This window comes from Bombus bifarius, unplaced genomic scaffold, assembly GCF_011952205.1.
Source record: "Bombus bifarius isolate JDL3187 unplaced genomic scaffold, Bbif_JDL3187 scf7180000009790, whole genome shotgun sequence".
Lineage (NCBI taxonomy): Eukaryota > Metazoa > Arthropoda > Insecta > Hymenoptera > Apidae > Bombus > Bombus bifarius.
Window position 1 is genome coordinate 1,643 of NW_022885336.1, and position 15,220 is coordinate 16,862.

A 15,220-nucleotide genomic window follows, 5' to 3' on the forward strand; every position below is an offset into this window, starting at 1 on the left:
CGTAGAATCACCCCCTTTCCGCTTGTACCACCAGTTACCAACCACCCTGTATATTACATATATATGTTATATTGTATATTTATATTGTATAATTATATATTAGGTTGTCCGAAAAGTTTCTTTCGTTTTATAAGGAAATAATAGACGTTCAATGTTTTTTGTTTTACATTAGTTTATTGAATTATGCACGAACATAATAATAGAAATAAAACGAAATGAATCATACCTAATTCAATAAAATAACATAAAACAGAAATTGTTGTTCATCTATTGTTACCTTATGAAACGAAAGAAACTTTTCGCACAACCTAATATATAAGTTATATAGTAGAAATGTATGTTTTTTAAAATAATATTATTATCAAATATAAATACACAGCTTCGTAGTATTTTATTATATTATTTATGAAATACTTAATCCAAAAGAAGATAATTTACTGTTTATACTTTTGGCACAATATTTGTAACTAATCGTGTTTATTAACTTTGAATTGAATTAACATGTTTGTTAGTAGGAGTGATAGTGATATCAGTCCTATAATACTGGTTGTAATATTGTTACCTGAAAAAATCACATACATTAATATAATATATTATAAGTAATACTTTGCAAAGAGTAACTTTACTATGCGAAGCTAATAAGTAGACGAAAAATAGTTTTTTGCTTATTATAGCTGCTACGATAAAACGCTTAGAACAGACATATTAATTTAAAAAGATGTAACTAATACAAAAAGTTTCAGTTTCTTCAATATCAACTTTTTTAAAATTAATAATCAACATTTCTTGACACCATATTTCAAGATACGAAATAATATGATTAAAAGTAGTGTAGCAATGTGCTTTAAAAAAATTAATATATATCGCAGATAAATTCTTGGTCTTCATACAACTGACTAGTTCACAAAGTTTTTATTACACATTTTTAAGCCTATTAATATTAGAATAAATAAATGAATAGCATGGAAGGTAGATAATAATATTGTTATATGTGTTCTACATTGTTACGTGCTCAACTGCTGCCAAGAACTAAAAGATAAGGGACAAAAATACAGAAGTAAAAAAGAAATATAAAAATGAAAATGTGGCAAGCACGAAAACATATGCAGTTCCAAGGAATATTATTATTTCTTGTTTTTGTGCGAAAAGATTCGTTTCAGATGGGTTACGTAGTCTTGCCAATACGTCTTATCGCCCTCTACAATCGCAAAAATTGCAACGCAACTTATTTGCAAGAAAGCATGCGAGCAGTCGAAAGGTAATTGCTACCTAGTTATATTATTTTTACCGCATAGTAGTGTTCCACGTGCAATCCAAAAAACTACCGGTTAAAGCTTCAACGCCCTGTTTCTTTTGTATCGTCGGGAATCAAATGCAAGGAAACCTTCCAATCGGTCACAAGTCAAGGTTACTTACTGTTGAAGTCGTACACAGTGTCATTTCGTTGAATGTAATTCCAGTCGCATGCGCTCTGATTGTTCCTGCGGAACGCTCCAACCCCGGAATTCAGATAACATTCTCCGAGATTCTCGTAGTTCATACCAAGAACTGGAAGAATTCAGCGAACAAAAGAATTTTTATTAATTTACATGCAACTAGCTGAAGAAAGAAAATCTGTTTAAATATCGTGCATTTAAGCTTCCTTTAAACGCAAACACTACACAATTTTCAGCGAATTATTAGATGTCCAATGTCATTTTCAACTTGTTTGTTCGATGTACGTCTTATTCAACTGGTTCTAGATAATTGTAATTGTAATAACGATCGCAAATTCGTCATTTTCCTATTTACTCCTGCGCATTTTTCATTACGTAGATGTAAGATATCATGAGCTAGCAATTCCTAGATATGTAATGGCAAAATATGACGATATTACATCTCGAATGAGAGATAAAAAAGAAGCGAATAATATTCGAATTTCGCAATAAATCCATGAAATGAACGTGATAATTTCTGGCATTTAATAAATCATCCGGCAATGGAAATATGAATTGTCATGAAATTATTACCAGTCGATTATTAACGTTTGTCTGATAAATATTAGTCCAAAAACAACGTTATATCTTCGATTGTCAACGAAAAAAGATAATTGAACTTAATAATTGCAAGGAGCTTTGCAAGAAATAATTTGAATGAGATTAAATTTTGGCTTCTTCTTATATGCAAAATTTCTATTATTTATTATTTATATTATTATTTATCTATTATTATTCACATTTATTATTTATTCACAATTATTATTCGATCTATTATTTATCACATTACGAAGAGAAAATATATAAATCGCGGGTTTCGAATTGTTACTCGTGAATATAATAAAGAAAAAAAATGTTTGGATTGACGCGACAAAATCTTAATCAAGGGAGTGTATTTGTGAACATTAATTCGCCTTTCCTTGTTAACAGGTTAATTAACGAGCCATGAAATTTTACGCAGCACATATGTATTTATTTTCGTACCTTTGCGTTTGAAACATTTCTTGAACTTGTAATGGTAACCTTTAGAACAAACGCATACGGAACTCGAGTTTGAAGTTGGATGAGGTAAACAAACTGCGTTTGATGTCACAGCAGAACACTGAATATTTTTATCGCAAGGTTTTCCATACGAAAGGGCTAAAAAGATATAATTGCATTTCTTGTTATTACGTTACGTTCTTTATAGACTTGCGGATGTTTGTGCATTTATGAGAAATTGAAAAGTGCAAAAATGTACAGAATGCACAGAATAACGAAAGCAAAGTAGTCATAATATTTAGTAGGTGAAACAAATCTCCATTTAGATTCTGCTCTTTTAATTATATAGACACATAAAAATATGAATTCGCGTAAACATTCGCAGTTACATACATATGTATTATTCTATGTATCTGAAGCGACGTAAAAGAAAATCTAGCTTTTGTATTCAAAACGATGAATTTCCATCAAATATGATAATTTTTTCAATAAACGACTTATGTTACATTTTGATGCATGTTTTAAAGAAGGTTCTTACCTTGAATACACGTGTCGACTGATTCAGCAATGTACTGTTCCTTATAAATGAAATCATTCGATTTGCATATTGAATCTTTTGGTACACAACTAGCATTGGAAATGCAACTGGAATTGAGACCTGGAAGAAATATAATTTTAATAAAATTTCTGACTTCTTTGTATCTTTGGATAAGAAATGATATCGTTTGAAAGTACAACAATGAAAGTCAAAATTACCAGGCACGCATTGCTTGTTTAACTCGCAATAATTATCTATACAAACACAAGTCATGCCCGTACATTTTGCATTCTTGATCCGTTTTCTACAATCGTTATCTCTTCACAAATATCTCTAAGATCTGGAATTAAATTGTATATAATATCAATGTTTACAAAAACTGTACAATCTATTACTGCGCGATGATTTTTAGTTTCAACGTATAAAAAGCTGCATATTACAAATAGCTCATTATAATAGTCTGTTTTATGTACAGTGGCTCATGAATGTATTTGGACACTTATCATATTGTCTGCGTGTCTTGTATAAAACATTTTGGAATTTCATTGCAGCTGTAGTGAAACACGATATCATGGTTATATTGACAAAATTTTAAACCAATCTGAAAATGCATATATAAAAGTTACGTATTTACTCTAAATGTATAAATTAAATAAAAAATTAGTATATAATATGGACAGCCTTAATATAAGCATTAATATAAGCATTCATAATGGTTCCACTGAATATCGAGGCTAATTGATACAATGAATAATAATTTAAATACTTCTTCTTTGTGCAATGTATATTTGCACTAAATATCTTGTAGCCTTCGTATACATTTACAAATTTCTTTCAAATTTTATTAATATAATCATCACAGTCTTATCTTCTTAAAGTACTAATGAAAGTTCAAAATGTTTTGTATAACATACATAACATATCCTCAAGAGGTTTCTGACTGTTCAAATATATTCGTGAGCCATTATACACATAACTTAAAACGTATCGTACCAATTATATCTTTCACCCAAGTTGTCTTGTTATTAGTTGCATGAGTTGGGCAGGAGCATAACTTCCTTGCATCGCAAAATAACTTGGTATCGATACCAACAATATAACAATCTACGTTTTGGTGACACGATTCACCTATCCTTCCTTTTGTCCAACAAAACAACTCAGTCTCGTTAAACCGAGATTTCTCGTTTCATTGTACAGTTACTACAATGAATAGAAAAGAATGTTAATTGTTTCTAATAATAATACTCGTTTTGAATAGAATTTTGTGTGAAAATTTTTGGATCTATCACTTACCTGTTTCACATTTTCTATTATGTTTAGAAGCAACTTTCTCCAGTTTACAATACCATGTGCCGTTTCGACATTCCGAACCTTCGATTCGAATTTCATTTGCTCCAGTTTCACATGGTTCTCCAAATTCTACCAGAATAGTTTGCGTTAAGAAATGTCTGTTTTCATCATTGTTTAAGCAAAGAAGACATTTCAGAAAAATTTGTAATGATAAAATACATAGTTATAAGTCTCTTGGAACATTTCCAATCTTCTTTGATATTAACTCTATCAGCGGCTCATCTGTACTAAAAAATAGTACGAAAATAAAAAAATAAAAATAGAAAAGTGAATTTGGCGGATAGAACATTTTAACAAATATATGTCGGAGATGAAAGGAAAGCCGAAGCCCTTCCTTGGAAATTTTGGGAACATCCTCTAGTACCTTAGCCTAGATTTTATTATAGTTGTAATTGTTTAAGATTTGTAATAAGCGAGATTGGGTTCGAGGTGACAATCGGTCGCTGAACGTAGCCACGGTCACGGGATGGATGTTTTATCTAACGGAGGTCTGGAGTGGTTGTATGTGTTTTCCGAGAAGTGTGGTTGTGGCGGCATGCGGCCTCGAGAGCGGGCCGAGCCACGTGTGATGTTGCCTCGGAGGTGCCGATGCAATGGGACATACATTGTATTTAGTAATCAAAACTCCAGGCGGAAACTGCCTAGCAACGGCGTTTGGAACTTTCTCGATGCTTCCAACGAGTGTGCCTAGCAACGGCGTTTGGAACCTTCTCGATGCTTCCAAACGGGGATAGAAAACAAAATGCAATCGTACAGGGAGAAAAATCTCCACGAGGCTGGCATTCTTGCGATTGCCTTGGAGAGTGATACATCGAGCGTTTTCGAGGATCGCATTTGCGTCTAAGTTAGTTTCGCTTAGTAAGGAGTTATCCCGGTGACCGTGGATTCGTTTGAACTCAAACATTGCTAATAGTATTATTTAATTTAATTATTCGTAGATCGTATTATTTATTAGGCTTAGTGTTTGTTAGACTTATTATTAGTTGTACTTATTATTTGTTAAGCTTAGTGATAGACCTGTATATACGTGTAAATAAAATCTCGGCTTTGTGAAACGATGGCTAGTCCACATGAAGAGTCGTCGCGCGCCCACAATTCGAATCCTGATCCGACATCAGAAGTGGGATCAGTACCGTTTAAAGTGCTACAAGAGCAAATGGACCTTGTGCGCGAGTTAATTCAAACGCTAGCGCACAAAGCGGGGGAGCAACGACCGAGTACGGAATCTAAGGATGCAACGTTACCACGTTTTGACCCCGAAGGCGCGGGCGCCGATCCATCCGCGTGGTGCTCTCATGCTGATCTGATTTTGAAAGACCACCCGATGCAAGAGAGTGCGTTACTTTCCGCTCTAAATTGCGCCCTAAGGGGTTCTGCTGCGCATTGGCTTTCACAAATGGTACGCGGTGGAAAGCTTACCTGGCCAACGTTCAAGGAACAATTTCTTTCGCGTTTTGGTGGCAGAGAGACAGCCGCTTCGGCGTTAATAAGGATATCCAGAGAACGACCGTCGGAGACCGAATCTCCGGGAGCGTACGGTAGTCGCCTCCGCTCCATGCTGCAGATGAAGTTGCAAGATCTAACGATGCCCGAAGTGATCAATGCCTTCGCCCTTTATATGCTGAGTTCACAAGATCGACGCTTTCGGCGACTAACGCTCGCGAATAATATCAGGACGGAGGACCAATTTCATGATGAAATGAGGATTCTCCCTTACAACGATCAGCCGACATTTTCGCCAAGAAATTCACTAACGGAACCTGAAGCTAAACGCAGCAGGCTATCAGTTCCTCGGATTAAGTGCTACCGCTGTGGTGCTCACGGGCATAGGAGAACGGAGTGTCGCCTGCAAACACAAACGGGGAAGGAGCAGGATATACGAAACCCGAAGGAAAAACGACCAGCCGCATCGTCGAAGGTGACCTGCTTCAAATGCCACGAGGAGGGACATATCGCGCCTAATTGCCCATCATCGCGGAAAAGAAACTACGATTCCATTGACGAACGCCGGATCGACTCCTGTGTAGTAGAAGCTCCGGCTGGTAGATTAAGCCATCTGGGTGAGTCGTATCCATTTTACTTTGATTCTGGGGCCGAGTGTTCGTTAATCAAAGAGTCCCTAGCCTCGAAATTTTCGGGTAAAAGAATAACCGATGTGGTAGTGATGCGGGGGATCGGGAATACTTGTGTTAAGAGTACACTTCAGATTTTGTCCACTGTTCGTATTAACGATCTTACATTGGAGATAGTTTTCCATGTCCTTGCTGACGATTACCTAAAATACGACATCATGATTGGTCGCGAGATTTTGAGCCAGGGATTCGACGTAAATATCGCGCAAGATAGCCTTGTTATTTGTAAAACAAAGGTCGTTAACGCTTGTGGTAAAGTCGCGGAAGATGCGGTCAACATTAACGAGGTTGACACTGATGTGATCGGTAACTATAAAGATCGATTAATCTCTGTTCTCGAACAATTTAAAGAATCATTCATTACGGGTTTCCCGCGTACTCGCGTCAGTACTGGCCAGTTGGAAATACGGCTAATCGATCCCAACGTCACCGTGCAGAGAAGCCCTTACAGGCTTAGCGTGGAAGAGCGAAGAATAGTACGCGAGAGGATAGACGAGTTAATTAAAGCACAAATTGTAAAACCTAGTAATTCGCCGTTCGCGAGCCCCATAATACTCGTGAAGAAGAAGGACGGCTCAGACAGATTGTGCGTAGATTTTCGAGCGCTGAATAAAAATACGGTCGCGGATCGGTATCCCTTACCCCTTATTGCTGACCAAATCGCGAGATTGCAGAGTGCGAGGTACTTCATTAGCCTGGACATGGCTAGCGGATTTCACCAGATCCCCATTCACCCTAACTCGACGGAATATACTGCGTTCGTTACCCCCGACGGTCAATACGAATACGTGACGATGCCGTTTGGGTTGAAAAATGCACCAGCCGTTTTCCAGAGAGCCATTTTCAAGGCCTTAGGCGACCTCGCTTATTCGTATGTCGTTGTTTATTTGGACGACGTTCTAATAATCGCCGACTCAATAGATCAAGCTCTAGAAAGGTTGCACACTGTACTAAACACTCTCGTAAACGCCGGATTTTCTTTCAATTTCGCTAAATGTTCTTTTCTGAAGACGTCGGTACTTTATTTGGGATATGTAATTCGTAACGGAGAAGTTCGTCCAAACCCGGGAAAAATACAAGCTTTGAATTCTTTACCTGCACCGTCGACCGTCACACAGCTTAGGCAGTTTATAGGTTTGGCCTCTTACTTCCGAAAATTCATTCCTAAATTTTCGCAAGTGATGAAACCCTTGTACGCACTCACTTCTAGTAACAAGCACATAACTTGGACGGACAGGCACGAAAAGATAAGACAACAGATAATTTCCGTTCTGACCGACGCGCCGGTGTTAACGATATTTGATCCCAATCGTCCCATAGAGCTACATACCGACGCTAGTTCGGAGGGGTATGGAGCTATTTTAATGCATAGAGTCGAAAAGGAAAACAGAGTCATCGAATATTATAGTAAAAGGACCAGTCCCGCGGAATCTAGGTATCATTCGTACGAACTGGAGACACTAGCAGTAGTAAGCGCCGTTAAGCATTTCCGACACTACTTACATGGACGGAAATTCTTAGTAGTTACGGACTGTAATTCTTTGAAAGCCTCCAGCAACAAAGTAAACTTAAACGACCGGGTTTATAGGTGGTGGGCTTATTTGCAAACATTCGATTTTGACATCATGTATCGAGAGGGTAAACGAATGGCCCACGTAGATTTCTTTTCGCGAAACCCCGTAGACTTGAATCGCCGTATGATAGACAAGGTCGCAGAGAAAGAGATTAATCTGGCCGAGATCTCCGAAGACTGGCTATTAGCGGAACAACGTCGCGATCCGCAAATCTCCGAAATCGTTAATAAATTACAGAACGAAGAGCTCGCGGAAGATATCGCGAATACCTACGAACTGCGATCCGGTACACTTTACCGTAAAGTACAACGAAAGGGCAGAACCCTTTGCTTACCCATTGTTCCGAGAGGTTTTAGATGGTCCGTCATCAACCATGTGCATCAGTCAATTATGCACTTAGGGTGGGATAAAACGCTCGAGAAGCTCTATGAGTATTATTGGTTCGAGGGAATGGCGAAGTATGTTCGCAAATTTGTCGAGAACTGCCATGCTTGTAGAGTTTCGAAGGCTAGTTCAGGTAAAATACAGGCTGAACTGCATCCTATACCTAAGACCGGCATACCGTGGCATACGGTGCATATGGACATAACGGGCAAGCTGAGTGGCAAGAATGACTCGAAAGAGTATGTCGTCGTCTTGATCGATGCCTTTACGAAATTCGTGCACTTATATCACACACGCAAATTGGATTCGCTCAGCGTTATCCAGGCACTTAAGTCCGCCGTGTTTTTGTTCGGTAGTCCCTGTCGGATAATAGCAGATCAGGGTAGATGTTTCACGGGCCGGGAATTTCAAGAATTCTGTGCAAGCAAACAAATCAAAGTTCATTTGATCGCGACCGGTGCAAGTAGGGCCAATGGGCAAGTAGAACGTGTTATGAGCACGTTAAAAAATATGTTCACAACGGTAGAAACGACCGGGCGTTCATGGCAAGACGCGATCGGGGAGATGCAATTGGCTTTGAATTGCACCATCAACCGCGTAACCAAATCGAGTCCTTTAGAGTTATTGATTGGTAGAGCAGCAAGACCGTATGACTTATTACTACCTGATAATATTGAGGAAAAAGAAATAGATATCTCCAGTGTAAGACAACAGGCAATAAAAGAGATGGAAACTAGTGCTAGGTATGACAAAGAGAGATTCGATAAAACCAAAGCTAAAGTAGTTAGGTTTAATCCTGGTGATTTGGTACTACGCCAAAATGAAGAAAGGAACCAGACAAAATTGGATCCAAAATTCAGGGGTCCGTTTGTGATATCGGAGGTCCTGGAAGGAGACCGATATACCTTGAAAACACTGGATGGGAAAAGGTCATACAAGTACAGTCATGACAGGTTAAGGAAAATGCCGGATAGTCGCATTCCTGCGGAGTTGGATGTCTGTTGTGATGACGAGAACAGTGACCATGGCGATGTGAGTACCCCGATCCCAGAGGATCGTAGAATTATATGAGCCCAGGTGCGGCCATGGGACGGAGTTCAGTGCGGTCAGGCACTGGGAGTGACGATGTCACGAAGCTGGGAGCCGGTTTAGTACCGACAGCGACGATGTCACGAAGCTGGGAGCCGGTTTAGTACCGACAGCGACGATGTCACGAAGCTGGGAGCCGGTTTAGTACCGACAGCGACGATGTCACGAAGCTGGGAGCCGGTTTAGTACCGACAGCGACGATGTCACGAAGCTGGGAGCCGGTTTAGTACCGACAGCGACGATGTCACGAAGCTGGGAGCCGGTTTAGTACCGACAGCGACGATGTCACGAAGCTGGGAGCCGGTTTAGTACCGACAGCGACGATGTCACGAAGCTGGGAGCCGGTTTAGTACCGACAGCGACGATGTCACGAAGCTGGGAGCCGGTTTAGTACCGACAGCGACAATGCCACGAGGTTGGAGCTGGTTTAGTACCGATAGCGACAATGTCACGAGGTTGGAGCTGGTCTAGTACCGACAGCGACAATGTCACGGATTTGGAGCTGGTCTAGTACCGACAGCGACGATGTCACGAAGCTGGAGCTGGTCTAGTACCGACAGTGACAATGTCACGAGGCTGGAGGCGGTCTAGTGTTGACAGCGATCGTGTTACGAAGCTGGTTATGTAACGAACTTTGAGAGTATGTGCGATTCGAAGGATGAGACCCATTTGGGTGTGAAATCGAGAATGGTCCGTCATGTCATTACGACCCGACTGAAAGCACGCAGAATGCAACTGGCACTTTGAATGCTAATCACAATGACACTAATCTTGTTTCCTTTTGTTTTGTTGACGAAGGTACACCCGAGGACGTGTGATAGTCAGGATGGCCGTGTCGGAGATGAAAGGAAAGCCGAAGCCCTTCCTTGGAAATTTTGGGAACATCCTCTAGTACCTTAGCCTAGATTTTATTATAGTTGTAATTGTTTAAGATTTGTAATAAGCGAGATTGGGTTCGAGGTGACAATCGGTCGCTGAACGTAGCCACGGTCACGGGATGGATGTTTTATCTAACGGAGGTCTGGAGTGGTTGTATGTGTTTTCCGAGAAGTGTGGTTGTGGCGGCATGCGGCCTCGAGAGCGGGCCGAGCCACGTGTGATGTTGCCTCGGAGGTGCCGATGCAATGGGACATACATTGTATTTAGTAATCAAAACTCCAGGCGGAAACTGCCTAGCAACGGCGTTTGGAACTTTCTCGATGCTTCCAACGAGTGTGCCTAGCAACGGCGTTTGGAACCTTCTCGATGCTTCCAAACGGGGATAGAAAACAAAATGCAATCGTACAGGGAGAAAAATCTCCACGAGGCTGGCATTCTTGCGATTGCCTTGGAGAGTGATACATCGAGCGTTTTCGAGGATCGCATTTGCGTCTAAGTTAGTTTCGCTTAGTAAGGAGTTATCCCGGTGACCGTGGATTCGTTTGAACTCAAACATTGCTAATAGTATTATTTAATTTAATTATTCGTAGATCGTATTATTTATTAGGCTTAGTGTTTGTTAGACTTATTATTAGTTGTACTTATTATTTGTTAAGCTTAGTGATAGACCTGTATATACGTGTAAATAAAATCTCGGCTTTGTGAAACGATGGCTAGTCCACATGAAGAGTCGTCGCGCGCCCACAATTCGAATCCTGATCCGACATATATATAAATCTTTTTTTATGATATTTAACTTTCAAGCAGTGTTTATTGTTTGTTCGGACATGTTCCACATTTAATTCAACTGTAGTAGCCATTAATTTTTCATTAAAGTTTTAATGGATAAAGACATGTGAATAATTTTACCTGGAATACATTTCTCTCTTTAGTTGTGTTAAAAAGATTTGCACGATTACATCTACAAATTTTCAAAGATCCGCAAGTTGCATTTCCAAATTCTTTACAGTCCGCATCCTTTGTACATTTCTTTTCAATGTTGTATTCTGTTTAAGATAAAAAAATGTACACTTTAAACTTTAAATTCTTGTCGTTGTCATTTTAATTCCCATATTAATGAATGAAAGTACTCTCATATTAATAAAAAATGTACTTACAAACCTTTCTTGATTGTATTTTTTTTTTCAATATTATCATTATATAAGAGTCTTGCGATATGTCTTATATGTGTCTGCGAAGTATCACATATATAGTTGTCACACGTATTGTTGATCCATCCTTTGCAATCGTTATTTATGATACATTTTTTGCCATGCACTATGCAATATAAATATAAAAATAAAAATTGTTGTTATTAACAGTGATTATGACGAGAAACATGAACATTTAAATCAAAGTTATATTAAAGAGATTATGATTACTTAAATTATTGAAAAAGTATTGATTAAATGAAGTATAAAGAAAATTTTTAATTCTATAACAACGTTACGAATTGAATGTTTCTCTGATTGGAAAAATATAATATAATATAATAATCTTATTTGTACTTTTACAAGGAAATTGATAGGTTCTTATTCCAAATTTCTCACGCTATATTATATTCTTACGTTCATCTGTAAGTTACTATATTATACTCTATTACTATTTTATTCTGTTGCTCTGATTGGAAAAATGATCTACTGAATAATTGCAAAATATATTCTTTCTCATATTGATAAATTTTCTGTTTAATACTTACATATATTGTATAATATTGTAAAAAACGGGCAATAATGTGTCGTATACATTAGATGTATATAGAATAGGATAAATCATCAGTTTACAATAACCTACTTCATGAGACTAGAACGTATAAACGTGTTTTGATGTGATATGATTATATTTTATCAGTTGTTATTATTTTAGAATCAGAAAAACCTACCTTTCGCATCTGGACGACAAGTTTTATATTTTCGCTGATAATATCCAAGACTACAGTTGCAAATGTTATTTATGCAACGTGACGCTTGAAAATCGCCGTTTACATAGCAATCGCCGTCTTCTTGGCATTTTTCGAGTAATCCTGTAAAAGTTTATTTCGTGAGAAGTTTGCGATATTATTATCTAGATAATATTGTGAAATGCACGATATACTTGAATATGCACGACATTTTCCATGTATATAATAATATCCCTCAGCACATACGCAAATTCCATTTCTGCATATTCCACCTCTCGATAAGTACGCAGAGCACTGCATCGATTCTTGGCAATCGTCACCATACGCGCTGATAACTATAAATATCGCAGAAATAAACGTAACAACTTAATAACGACGCTCGGTGACGTATAATGACTTTATGATTAAACGGAATATTTTATCTAAGCTCGTTCTAACGTACAGTACAGTAGAAGCTCGATTATTACAACATCGATTAATGGAAAATCGATTTATCGAAGTTTTGCAAACGGCCCTTTGAAAGAAAGGTTAAAAGACGAGAACAAAAATCTGAAGTTTTATTCCTGATTGAATTCCAATTTCTCCGTCATTTGTTTACACCGTCAAAGATAAAATAAGCTAATTAGATCATTGTATTTTCCCGATCCCTAGTCTGTGATTTGCTTATACGTTTTATGCTTGTTCTAGTCATTGTAACACTTAAAATAAACACTTTTCTCAAGCGGAAAACACAAAGAACGAGTTGGATTATTTTATTTATTTTTCTATTGTCCTACAAGACATAAATTGACAATTTCAAAAATTTGAAAGAAATGACAAACTAACTTATTATAATTAATTGAGTTACCATACACGTAATGATAGACGTTTCACCATAAATAGGTATTTTTTCGTAATTTACCTGTAATACATACTGTAAAACTTCCATCGAAAATATAGTCTGAATCACATTGACATGTACCATTGATACAACTATTACGATTTACAGAGCAAGCAGACGTAGCAGTACATTTCCAATCAATAAGGTCTCTTAATAATGTTTCATTATCAGTAGAATACGTTTCTTTTGCTTCAATCCTGTGTGTTTGAATTTAAAATCGTGAATTATAAGTTCCTAATTACATGCGAGTTGAACCGCGATCGTGAAACATTAATGTTGCAACCAAATCATGTATTATCGACGGTAACTGAGGATCATACTTACTTTTAGATGTTTATGACAGTTATAAAAATATGTTGAAGTAATATTGCGTGATGCACTTTGAAAAAATCCGTTAATAGTGTCTATGATTTCTTAAACCAATATGACAAAAATGTGAGGGATTAAGATGTATGTATAGCTTTATTTGATGCGCACATTTCACGAATTACATAATCACATGTAATAATTGCATGGATATAATTTCTGAGCTAGACGCGTGCAAAGGAAAATTTATCTTCTTTGACAAAAAAATAGACAAGATATATATGACAAACAACACGCTGCGCTGTTAAATACTATTAATGAAGAAAAGTTATTTCACAAATCACTATCCGATTAACTCATTGAATATTAAAGACTCATACTGGAAATGAGCTTGACGTTTACTCGAAATTTCTGTCTTTTGACAGAGATTGACTAAAATCTTTTACGGTTTTAGAATAAAAATATATTTAATAAGATAAAGTAAGCAAATATATGTTATACACGTTTGAAAGTAACATATAAAATTAGAAAAATTCTCACCATTGTGTAAAAAACATGTTAAGTAAAGTAATAGACAAACCACTACATTTGAAATACGCAACATGTTTAGTACATCTGCTTCTAACTGAAACGTACAAATTTCCGATACGACGATCGTTGACGAATTTTATCAAGTTAATCGTATCTGATAGAAAATGTACACCTACATTGTTATCAAAAAAATATTAAATTATCTGAGAAAACAATTTTTCCGTAGTCATTTCGATCACTGTTCTCTTTTTTCGAACTAAAAAAAGGTGTTTCATACAATTTCACGTAAAATATAATAATTTTATCAATTAGGACAAGAGTATTTGTAGTAAATCTATATTCCACGAATTATTAAATTCCTGATTTGAGATTTAAATACACAAAATCATGTGTTTTAAAGATTCTATAAGTTTGAAAATTGCTATTGTTAATAATTGGTTAATAATGAAATAATATGAGAAAGATTGATATGAATGTATATAGGTAGTATAATGTTTTATATGTCTATAATCGTAGCTTATCTGATAATATTCCCGATTATACCAATTGTAAAGAAAGCATGAGTCTTCAGTAATCTTTATCTCTATAATCTATAATTATTAAATCAAATGGTGCTTATTTACCAAACGAAAATCGTCTTGTATGAATTACGATTGTTTGACATTCTTTGAAACTGTTTACAAAATATCATGTTCGAAAATATTAAGGAAATCCCCTAACTATTTTTTTAATCAGAAGATCATTAGACAAAGATTAATTCAATACTACGCACTTTTATTCGATATCTTTCTCGATAAAAATGAAAACAGACGTAAAAATGGAAATGTAAAGTGAAAACAAATCACTGAATATGACATACAAGTAATGTTTCCAATGTTGAAAACATTATCAATATTATGAAGTTATCAAAATACGTAGTATTAAAATTACAAATATTATTCTACGTACACAATATTTTCCTGGAACATACTTTACGTAATAAGTGAAGATGAATTTATTCCTACAGCGCAACGTCACGAAAATGTAATATCACATTCTGCGTCAAAATGATATGTTATATAACTTTAATTTGTTTCCTTTGTGCGTACATTAATAAAGAATCATTTTAGTTTCAAATCTAATAAAAAATGTCGTTGTTTTAGAATCGTGATTGAGAATATAT

General features: G+C 36.7%; 2 protein-coding genes across 6 annotated transcripts; both read right to left on the bottom strand.

Moving 5' to 3' along the window:
• Window positions 1-460: 460 nt before the first annotated feature.
• On the bottom strand, window positions 461-4,068 carry LOC117215768. The gene is made up of 6 exons (XM_033462236.1): window positions 3,988-4,068; window positions 3,213-3,334; window positions 2,995-3,114; window positions 2,460-2,615; window positions 1,417-1,548; window positions 461-562 (listed from the first exon to the last, which is right to left on the bottom strand). The coding sequence occupies exons 2-6, from the start codon at window positions 3,265-3,267 to the stop codon at window positions 468-470; spliced, it is 558 nt and encodes a 185-aa protein (XP_033318127.1). The 5' UTR covers window positions 3,268-3,334; window positions 3,988-4,068; the 3' UTR covers window positions 461-467.
• Window positions 4,001-12,852, bottom strand: LOC117215767 (tenascin-like). Of its 5 annotated transcripts, none has more exons than XM_033462232.1 (6): window positions 12,536-12,852; window positions 12,324-12,464; window positions 11,564-11,719; window positions 11,312-11,448; window positions 4,288-4,413; window positions 4,001-4,194 (listed from the first exon to the last, which is right to left on the bottom strand). In XM_033462232.1, exons 1-6 carry the CDS (start codon window positions 12,639-12,641, stop codon window positions 4,192-4,194), a joined length of 669 nt encoding a protein of 222 aa, XP_033318123.1. In that variant the 5' UTR covers window positions 12,642-12,852; the 3' UTR covers window positions 4,001-4,191. The 5 variants fall into 5 exon arrangements, 3 of the variants coding, with proteins under 3 accessions (XP_033318123.1, XP_033318124.1, XP_033318126.1); XR_004489204.1 differs by lacking the exon at window positions 4,001-4,194 and adding an exon at window positions 4,504-4,566 and having other exon boundaries at window positions 12,536-12,789; XR_004489205.1 differs by lacking the exon at window positions 4,001-4,194 and adding an exon at window positions 4,504-4,571 and having other exon boundaries at window positions 4,393-4,413; window positions 12,536-12,789.
• Window positions 12,853-15,220: the final 2,368 nt, after the last annotated feature.

What these genes read in the sequence shown, in the direction of transcription:
- LOC117215768 (XM_033462236.1), bottom strand. Translation starts at nt 3,267, where the DNA reads ATGACTTGTGTTTGTATAGATAATTATTGCGAGTTAAACAAGCAATGC. An exon ending in AAACAAGCAATGCGTGCCTG is followed by an intron (nt 3,115 to 3,212) that starts GTAATTTTGACT and finishes TATTTCTTCCAG; the next exon opens with GTCTCAATTCCAGTTGCATT. An exon ending in GAAATGTTTCAAACGCAAAG is followed by an intron (nt 1,549 to 2,459) that starts GTACGAAAATAA and finishes GAATTCTTCCAG; the next exon opens with TTCTTGGTATGAACTACGAG.
- LOC117215767 (XM_033462232.1), bottom strand. Translation starts at nt 12,641, where the DNA reads ATGCAGTGCTCTGCGTACTTATCGAGAGGTGGAATATGCAGAAATGGA. An exon ending in AAAATGTCGTGCATATTCAA is followed by an intron (nt 12,465 to 12,535) that starts GTATATCGTGCA and finishes AAACTTTTACAG; the next exon opens with GATTACTCGAAAAATGCCAA. An exon ending in AAGAGAGAAATGTATTCCAG is followed by an intron (nt 4,414 to 11,311) that starts GTAAAATTATTC and finishes CTATTCTGGTAG; the next exon opens with AATTTGGAGAACCATGTGAA.